Genomic DNA, 10,000 nt, shown 5'->3' with positions numbered 1-10,000 from the left:
TCTTAAATACACAGAGTACAACGAACCGCACGAGAGCCGGACTAATGCTGACATTGTGGAGGTAAGGCCTGGCCTGTCAGCGTGGCTGACCATGTGGGGTGACCCTGTAACCCTGAACTCGCCCCCACAGGCGAGAACAAGCCCCCCACCCCTTGCAGGCTCGAATGCACTCCCTCATAAGCTCAAACCTCCCCCCACCCCCTGCAGGCCAGGACCCTTTAACCTTTAATAAAAGTAGGGAGGTCTTGCTGCGACTGTACAGGGCACTGGTGAGGCCACAGCTGGAGTACTGTGTGCAGTTTTGGTCGCCGCACTTGCGCAAGGATATTTGGCCTTGGAGGGAGTGCAGAGGAGGTTTACTAGGCTGATACCGGAGATGAGGGGGTTGGACTATGAAGAGAGACTAAATAGACTGGGTCTGTACTCGTTGGAGTTTAGAAGGATGAGGGGGGATCTTATAGAGACGTATAAGATAATGAAGGGGATGGATAGGGTAGAGGTAGAGAGATTTCTTCCCGCTTAGAAAGGACAGCAGGACTAGAGGGCACAGCCTCAAGATAAGGGGGGGAGGGGGTGCAGTTTAGATCGGAGTTGAGGAGGAACTTCTTCACTCAAAGGGTGGTGAATCTCTGGAATTCTCTGCCCGTTGAAGTGGTAGAGGCTGCCTCGCTAAATATATTTAAGTCACGAGTAGATAGGTTTCTGATACACAGGGAATTAAGGGTTATGGGGAGAAAGCGGGAAAGTGGAACTGATCCCACTTCAGATCAGCCATGATCTTATTGGAATGGCGGGGCAGGTTCGAGGGGCTGGATGGCCTACTCCTGCTCCTATTCCTTATGTTCTTATAAACCCTGCAGGATCCCTTAACCCAGCAGCACCCAGGATCCTGCAATCCAGCAGCACTCAGGGCCCTGCAACCATAGCACCGATAACCCTCAACCCCGTATTGCCCAGGACCCCGCAACCCCGCGGCACCCAGGACCCTCAGGATCAGAAATGTGGTGGAGGCAGGTTCAATTGAGGCAGTGAAGAGGGCATTGGATGGTTGTTTGAACAGAAACAATGTTCAGGGGTCGTGGGGGGTTGGGAAGGCAAGGGAATGGCACTAGATCATGATACCTGTTTGGAGAGCCGGGGCTGACACGATGGGCCGAATGGCATCCTTCTCAGCACTGTAACGGTTCTGTGATTACATATCGCTGTTTGGGAGCTCACTGTGTACTCATTGGCTGCTGCGATTCCAGCATCACATTTAGCGAGCCTTTGGACATCCTGTGATCGCGTAGGCACGTCAGAGGTACAAGTCTGTCTTGCATTTGATCACACAGCAAGGACTCGGTGGCACAGTGGGTTAGCACTGCTGCCTCACAGCGCCTATGGGCTCGATTCCCGACGCGGGTCACTGTCTGTGCAGAGTCTGCACATTCTCCTCGTGTCTGCGTGGGTTTCCTCCAGGGCTCCGGTTTCCTCCCACAGCCCCAAAGATGTGTGGGTTAGGGTGGATTGGCCATGCTAAACTGTCCCTTAGTATCCAAAGATGTTTGGATTAGGGTGGATTGGCCATGCTAAATTGTCCCTTAGTGTCCAAAGATGTGCAGGTTAGGGTGGATTGGTCATGCTAAATTGTCCCTTAGTGTCCAAAGATGTGTAGGTTAGGTGGATTGGCCATGCTAAACTGTCCCTTAGTGTCCAAAGATGTGCAGGTTAGGGGGATTGGCCAGGCTAAATTGTCCCTTAGTGTCCAAAGATGTGCAGGTTAGGGGGATGGCCAGGCTAAATTGTCCCTTAGTGTCCAAAGATGTGCAGGTTAGGGGGATTGGCCAGGCTAAATTGTCCCTTAGTGTCCAAAGATGTGCAGGTTAGGGGGATTGGCCAGGCTAAATTGTCCCTTAGTGTCCAAAGATGTGTAGGTTAGGGTGGATTGGCCATGCTAAATTGTCCCTTAGTGTCCAAAGATGTGTAGGTTAGGTGGATTGGCCAGGCTAAATTGTCCCTTAGTGTACCCGAACAGGAGTGTGGGATTTTCACTGTAATTTCATTGCAGTGTTAATGTGAGCCGACTCGTGACACTAGTACATTTTTAAAGAAAGGTAGTTTGTGTTGTATGCAGCTGCCGGGAAGGGAAGGAAGGGGTGGGTTTGACAGATCTGTGACTGGCTGGGATTGAAGTCTTCATTGTCTAACTCTCTTTGGAGGGACAGCGGTGTACTGTGCTTCTCCCCACACAGAGGACGAGTGACACAGAACTGTCCTGTGGTCTACCGGATAATTAGGGAGAATTATATCTGACTGTAACAGGGAGTGGAATGACTGCTGACTGTGTATATCCCTGCGAACTAACCACATCCCACCCCCCCATTTCCCGCTGCTAATTAGCCCCCAGGGAGCAGACACTCCTCAGGTTATGTTAAGACAAATATAAGTCTGAAATTCACTGCAAAATCATGTTCAGATCAACACAGAGGTTGTCAAATCCTAATGGAACACAGCATAGATTCTACATGCTAAACCCCTTCCCCGTTCACTCCCATTGTACACAATCCCAATGGATCCAAACCCCTTCCCGTTCACTCCCATTGTACACAATCCCAATCCCAAACCCCTTCCGGTTCACTCCCATTGTACACAATCCCAATGGATCCAAACCCCTTCCCGTTCACTCCCATTGTACACAATCCCAATGGACCCCAAACCCCTTCCCGTTCACTCCCATTGTACACAGTCCCAGTGGATCAAACCCCTTCCCATTCGCTCCCATTGTACACAATCCCTTATCCTGTTGAATAAACAGCGATTCTGTACAGCTACACAGTGAGTGATCCTTACCCTGCTGAATAAACAGTGTCTCTGTACAGTTACACAGTGATCCTTACCCTGCTGAATAAAGAGTGATTGTTATTTCAGGATGAGAGTTACTTGTTGGCTGTGTGTTCTATTCAGCAGAGTAAGGGGTTCTGCAGTGGAACTGTGTTGAGTTCCTGTTTTATTTTGGATTGAGTGGGGTCAGCAGTGAGAGTGCTGATCACAATTGGGAAGTGATGTATGAATATATTTTGAGCGCATTTGCTTGTGAAATTCTCACTATTGGGAAATCTCTGCGGGCCACTTTATATTTTCAAATTTACCCTAACAAATCCCTAAAAATGGAAGTGACGGAATAGTAACCCCACCCCACTCAGCGAGTATTGTAAACAGTGTGTGGGAAGTTTCTCAAACCCTGTATAACTGGAATCCCACATAGTCGACTGTGGGAGGCACAGTGGGTTATCACAGCTGCCTTACAGCGCCAGGGCCCTCGGTTCGATTCCTGGCTCGGGTCACTGTTTTTGCAGAGTCTGCATATTCTCTCTCTTCCCCCTCCACCACCCCGTGTCTACGTGGGTTTCCTTCCACAGTCCAAAAGACGTGCTGGTTAGGTGCGTAGGCCAGGCTAAAGTATCCCTCAGTGTACCAGAACAAGCAATTTAACATGGCCAATCCCTCAAAGCTGCACGTTTTAGGACACTAAGCAACAATTTAGCATGGCCAATCCACCCTAAGCTACACATCTTTGGACACTAAGGGACAATTTAGCATGGCCAATCCACCTAATCTACACATCTTTGGGACAATTTAGCATGGCCAATCCCCCTAACCTGCACATCTTTGGACACTAAGCAACAATTTAGCATGGCCAATCCACCTAACCTGCACATCTTTGGGACACTAAGCGACAATTTAGCATGGCCAGTCCACCTTTCGGACTGTGGGAGGAAACCGGAGCATCCGGAGAAAACCCACGCCGACCCGGGGAGAATGTGCAGACACCACACGGACAGTGACCCAAGCCGGGAATCGAACCCGGGACCCTGGCACCATGAGGCAGCGGTGCTAACCCACTGTGCCGGATTAAGGTGGGAGATGGAAATAGAAGGAGAGTGGGGGTTGGGTCGGGGGGAGTGATTCGAGCAGTTCTCCCAGCGTCCTGGTCAACATTCCTCCCTCAGCGTACAACACCTGGAGGAAATTGCTTGATAGCTGTTTAATGGGAGCTTCCTGTGCGCCAATTGACTACCTGTGACCTGTTAAAGGTTCCTGATTGGCCGTGAGGTTGATCGTATCAGATAATGTCACCCTCCGAGAGGGTGGTGAGTGTTTGATTTTCGTTAACCTTCTCCCCCCCCCCCCACCCCCCTGGTCTCTGCCACAGACTCTGAAGAAGAAAGGTTTCAATGGCTGTGACAGTCCGGAGCCTGATGTGGACGATGCAGTTGAACCGAGCCCGTTCGGGGAGGACAAGTACAGGAAGGTGAACGAGGACATCGATATTTTGTTCAAACGATATGGGGTGAGTAACCCAGAAAGGCCACATCCCCGCTGCCTTCGCCTAGTGCCTCAGCGTCGATAACGCAGGAACCGGGGAGGGGAGGAGGAATGGGTCACCGAACAGGAACAGGAAGGAGGCCATTCAGCCCCTCGGGCAAGTTATACAGGAACCAGGGGGGTGGGGGAGGGGGGGGAGGCCATTAGGCCCCTCAAGCCCTTTACAAGAAGCATTAAGTCTGATATCCCACTCTTCCCAGTCCGATATCCCACTCACCGCCCCCATCTCCCCTAGACCTTACCCCCCTCCCAAAGTCCCAACTCTGCTGTCCCAGTCCCCATACACCCCCTCCCCAGATGCGTATCCCAGCTCCCAGTCCCATATCCACCCCCCCTCCCAGTCCATATCCGCCCCCCCTCCCAGTCCCATATCCACCCCCCTCCCAGTCCCATATCCGCCCCCCCTCCCAGTCCCATATCCACCCCCCTCCCAGTCCCATATCCACCCCCCTCCAGTCCCATATCCACCCCCCTCCCAGTCCCATATCCACCCCCCTCCCAGTCCCATATCCACCCCCCTCCCGTCCCATATCCACCCTCCCAGTCCCATATCCACCCCCCTCCCAGTCCCATATCCACCCCCCTCCCAGTCCCATATCCACCCCCCCTCCCAGTCCCATATCCGCCCCCCCTCCCAGTCCCATATCCGCCCCCCCTCCCAGTCCCATATCCGCCCCCCTCCCAGTCCCATATCCGCCCCCCCTCCCAGTCCCATATCCGCCCCCCTCCCAGTCCCATATCCGCCCCCCCTCCCAGTCCCATATCCGCCCCCCTCCCAGTCCCATATCCGCCCCCCCTCCCAGTCCCATATCCGCCCCCCTCCCAGTCCCATATCCGCCCCCCCTCCCCAGTCCCATATCCGCCCCCCCTCCCAGTCCCCATATCCGCCCCCCCTCCCAGTCCCATATCCGCCCCCCCTCCCAGTCCCATATCCGCCCCCCCTCCCAGTCCCATATCCGCCCCCCCTCCCCAGTCCCATATCCGCCCCCCCCTCCCAGTCCCATATCCGCCCCCCCTCCCAGTCCCATATCCGCCCCCCCTCCCAGTCCCATATCCGCCCCCCCTCCCAGTCCCATATCCGCCCCCCCTCCCAGTCCCATATCCGCCCCCCCCTCCCAGTCCCATATCCGCCCCCCCCTCCCAGTCCCATATCCGCCCCCCCCTCCCAGTCCCATATCCGCCCCCCCCTCCCAGTCCCATATCCGCCCCCCCCTCCCAGTCCCATATCCGCCCCCCCCTCCCAGTCCCATATCCGCCCCCCTCCCAGTCCCATCCGCCCCCCCTCCCAGTCCCCATATCGCCCCCCCTCCCAGTCCCATATCCGCCCCCCCCTCCCAGTCCCATATCCGCCCCCCCCTCCCAGTCCCATATCCGCCCCCCTCCCAGTCCCATATCCGCCCCCCCCTCCCAGTCCCATATCCGCCCCCCCCTCCCAGTCCCATATCCGCCCCCCCCTCCCAGTCCCATATCCCGCCCCCCCGTCCCATATCCCGCCCCCCCCCCCAGTCCCATATCCCCCCTTCTACGCTCCCATATAACGTATTGAACCAATATTTCTCTTCGGTGTTCACGCAGGGGGACATGAATATAGGCTGAGGAGGACATTGGGTTGCAGGGGTGAAAATAGACAGTATACGGTTTGGAGGATAAAGGGGATGTGCTGGAAATTCTTGAGGGGCTGAAAATAGATAAGTCCCTGGTCCGGGATGGGATCTACCCTAGGATTCTCTGGGAGGCTAGAGAGGTGATTGCAGAGCCTCTGGCTCAGATCTTCAGGTCGTCATTGGTCTCTGGTGTAGTCCCGGAGGATTGGAGGATAGCGAATGTTGTCCCATTGGTTAAGAAGGGGAACAGAGACTTTGCTGGGAATTTATAGACCGGTGAGTCTTACTTCTGTTGTGGGCAAGGTTTTAGAAAAAATTATTAGGGATAGGATTTTATAGTTATTTGGAGTGTAATAAATTGATTAGAAATAGTCAGCGTGGTTTTGTAGCGGGTAGGTCGTGCCTTACTAACCTTATTGAGTTTTTTGAGAAGGTGACCAAAGAGGTGGATGGGGCAGGCAGTTGACGTGGTATACATGGATTTTAGTAAGGCATTCGATAAGGTTAACCAGGTAGGCTTCTGCAGAAAATGCAGATGTAGGGATGTGGGTAATCTAGGAAGTTGGATCAGGAATTGGCTATCAGATAGGAGACAGAGGGTGGTGGTGGATGGTAAATATTCATCATGGAGTACAGTACGAGTGGTGTGCCTCAGGATCTGTTTTGGGGCCACTGTTGTTTGTAATTTTTATTAATGATCTGGATGAGGGTATAGTTGGGTGGATTTGTAAATTTGCTGATGACAACAAAATTGGAGGTGTGTAGATTGTGAGGAAGGGTGTCATAGTCTGCAGGAGACTTAGATAGGTTGCAGAGCTGGGCCGAGAGGTGGCGGATGGAATTTAATGCGGAGAAGTGTGAGGTAATTCACTTTGGTAGGAGCAACAGATGTGTCGAGTATAGGGCTAACGGGAGGACTTTGAATAGTGTGGATGAACAGAGGGATCTAGGTGTGTGTGTACATAGATCCCTGAAAGTTGGGAATCAAGTAGATAAGGTTGTTAAGAAGCGTACGGTGTCTTGGCGTTTATTGGTAGGGGGATTGATTTAGGAGTCGGCAGTGTAATGTTGCAACTGTACACTACTCTAGTGCGGCCGCACTTGGAGTACTGTGTGCAGTTCTGGTCCCCGCATTACAAGAAGGATGTGGAGGCGTTGGAGAGGGTGCAGAGGAGGTTTACTAGGATGTTGCCTGGTATGGTGGGGAGGTCCTATGAGGAGAGACTGAGGGATTTAGGGTTGTTTTCGTTGGAAAGAAGGCGGCTAAGAGGGGTCTTATGAACATATAAGATGATTAGAGGTTTAGATAGGGTGGATAGTGATAGGCCTTTTTCCTCGGATGGAGAAGGCTAGCACGAGGGGGCATGGCTTTAAATTGGGGTAGCTACAGGACGGATGTCAGGGGTAGGTTCTTTTACCCAGCGGGTGGTGAGGGATTGGAATGCCCCTGCCTGCTGCGGTTGTAAATGCGTCTAGTTGGGGCGTTTAAGAGATCTGTGGATAGGTTTATGGACGAAAAGGGATTGGTATAGGCTAGTGGGTCATTGTTTTTGTAACTGGTCGGCGCAACATCGTGGGCCGAAGGGCCTGTTCTGCGCTGTAAGTTCTATGTTCTATGTTCTATATAAGAGAAATGTAAAGAAGAGATTCCCTACATGTCCATCTCCCCGGACCGCTGTCTTTAATTGGGATGAGTCTCTCTCAGGCAAAACGGGAAATGTGTGGGGTTCACAGGGCTCGGGCCGAGGAGAAAGCCTGAGCAAGATACTCTGTTGGAAAGTTGTTGCCAACTCATAGAAACAAGGAAGATAGGAGCAGGAGGAGGCCATTTGGCCCTTGGAGCCTGCTCCTGCCCAGTCATCACCATCATGGCTGATCATCCAACTCAATAGCCTCATCCTGCTTTCTCCCCATAACCTTTGATCCCATTCACCCCCCCCCCAGTGCTACATCCAGCCGCCTCTTGAATACATTCAATGTTTTGGCATTCAACTCCTTCCTGTGGAATGAATTCCACAGGCTCACCGGGTGAAGAAAATGTCTCCTCATCTCCATCCTAATGGTCTACCCTGAATCCTCAGACTGTGACCCCCTGGTTCTGACTCCCCACCATCGGGAACATCCTCTCTGCATCTACCCTGTCTAGTCTGTTAGATTTTATAAATCTCTATCAGATCCCCCTCGTTTGTCTGAACTCCAGTGAAAACAATCCTAAACCTGGTCAATCTCACCTGCCACTGTAGTGATTCTATGATTAAAACCCCTCCATCAGTCTCCAACCATCTCAGGTGATGATTTAATCTAATTTGATTTATTATTGTCACATGTATTGGGATACAGTGAAAAGTATTGTTTCTTGCGTGCTATACAGACAAAGCATACCGTTTATAGAGAAGGAAAGGAGAGAGTGCAAAATGTAGTGTTACTGTCACAGTGAGGGTGTAGAGAAAGATCAACTTAATGCGAGGTCAAAAGTCTGACAGCAGCAGGAAGAAGCTGTTCTTGAGTCGGCCGGTACGGACCTCAGACTTTTGTACCTTTTTCCCTGACGGAAGAAGGTGGAAGAAAGAATGTCCGGGGTGTGTTGGGGGGGGTCCTTGATTATGCCGCTGCTTTTCCCCGAGGCAGCGGGAAGTGTAGACAGAGTCAATGGATGGGAGGCTGGTTTGTGTGATGGATTGGGCTACATTCACCACCCTTTTGTAGTTCGTTGCAGCCTTGGTGAGGGGGCATCACCTCGTGACACGGTGCCCCCTCCCCCCTCCCCCCCAGGATCTGAGGAGTACAACCTCAGGCTAAAGGGACGATCCTTTAAAAACAGAGATGAGGAGGAATTTCTTCAGCCAGAGAGTGGGGATCTGTGGAACTCTTTGCCGCAGAGGAGGCGGGTCACTCAGTGTCTTTAAGACAGAGATAGATAGGTTCCTGATTAATAAGGGGATCGGGGTTATGGGGAAAAGGCAGGAGAATGGGGGGATGAGAAAAATATCAGCCATGGCGGAACAGACTCAATGGGCCGAGTGGCCTCATTCTGCTCCCATGTTCTATGGTTTTAAGGTCCAATGGAACCCCCTGCTCAGTTGTTTTGATGGCCTCTCTTCTTTTCATCTCTTCCCCCATCCCCACTCTCTCCCCTCCCCCCTCCCCCCCTCTCTCTCTCTCTCTTCCCTTTCTCTCCCTCCCTCCTCTCTCTCCCTCTCTCTCCCTCCCTCCTCTCTCTCCCTCTCTCTCCCTCTCTCTCCCTCCCTCCTCTCTCTCCCTCTCTCCTCCCTCCCTCTCTCTCTCCCCTCTCTCTCCTCTCTCTCCCTCCCTTCCTCTCTCCTCTTCTCTTCCCCCCTCCTCTCTCTCCCTCTCTCCCCCCTCCTCTCTCTCCCTCTCTCTCCCCTCCTCTCTCTCCTCTCTCTCTCTCTCTCCCCCTCCTCTCTCCCTCTCTCCCCCCTCCTCTCTCCCTCTCTCCCCCCTCCTCTCTCCTCTCTCCCCCCTCCTCCTCTCCCTCTCTCCCTCCCCCCTCCTCTCTCCCTCCCCTCTGCAGGCCACCATGCCGCAGCCTAACTTCTCCATGCCGGTGACGATCTCGGTGGGCAGCCAGAACTCGCTGGCCTACAGCAACCCCGGCTCATCACTGGTCAGCCCCTCGCTGGTCACCACCTCCCTGACGGACTCCAGCCTCCTGAGCCCGCAACAGCCAGTGATGCGACGGAACACCATGTCTCCAGGGATCCCCTCCAGGCCCCCCAGCGCGGGAAACCCAGGTAAACCTCTTCCTCATTCAATAATTAAACCTTCTCCCACAGACAGTATCCCTCCTCCAGGGGGGAATGGCATGGCTGGAGGGATTGGACTGCTACTCTCCATTTATCTGGGGTCAGCCAATTGTCATTGCCCCTTAGTGTCCAAAGATGTGCAGGTTAGGTGGATTGGCCATACTAAATTGTCCCTCTGTACCCAAAAATGCACCAGAATGTAGCGACTAGGGGATTTTCACAGTAACTTCATTGCAGTGTTATTGTCAGCCTGCTTGTGACACTAAT

At 53.0% G+C, this 10,000-nt stretch overlaps 1 protein-coding gene across 1 annotated transcript in view; it reads left to right on the top strand.

Annotated features, from left to right (window-relative positions):
- Nucleotides 1–9,721, top strand: part of LOC145340555 (myocyte-specific enhancer factor 2D homolog) — a gene marked incomplete at its 3' end in the record, with an annotated part of 15,641 nt that extends 5,920 nt beyond the window's left edge. Inside the window, 3 exon segments of the mRNA XM_080185027.1 lie at nucleotides 1–61; nucleotides 4,193–4,330; nucleotides 9,502–9,721. The exon segment at nucleotides 1–61 is cut by the window's left edge and continues 29 nt beyond it. Of these exon segments, the coding sequence (XP_080041153.1) occupies nucleotides 1–61; nucleotides 4,193–4,330; nucleotides 9,502–9,721 (419 nt within the window).
- Between the last annotated feature and the right edge of the window lie 279 nt (nucleotides 9,722–10,000).

The sequence above is a fragment of the Carcharhinus amblyrhynchos genome, unplaced genomic scaffold, assembly GCF_965287045.1.
Source record: "Carcharhinus amblyrhynchos unplaced genomic scaffold, sCarAmb.v2.hapA chromosome_1140, whole genome shotgun sequence".
Classification (NCBI taxonomy): domain Eukaryota; kingdom Metazoa; phylum Chordata; class Chondrichthyes; order Carcharhiniformes; family Carcharhinidae; genus Carcharhinus; species Carcharhinus amblyrhynchos.
The sequence above is the reverse complement of the archived record's forward strand: the minus strand, read 5'-3'. Positions and strand labels throughout refer to the sequence as shown.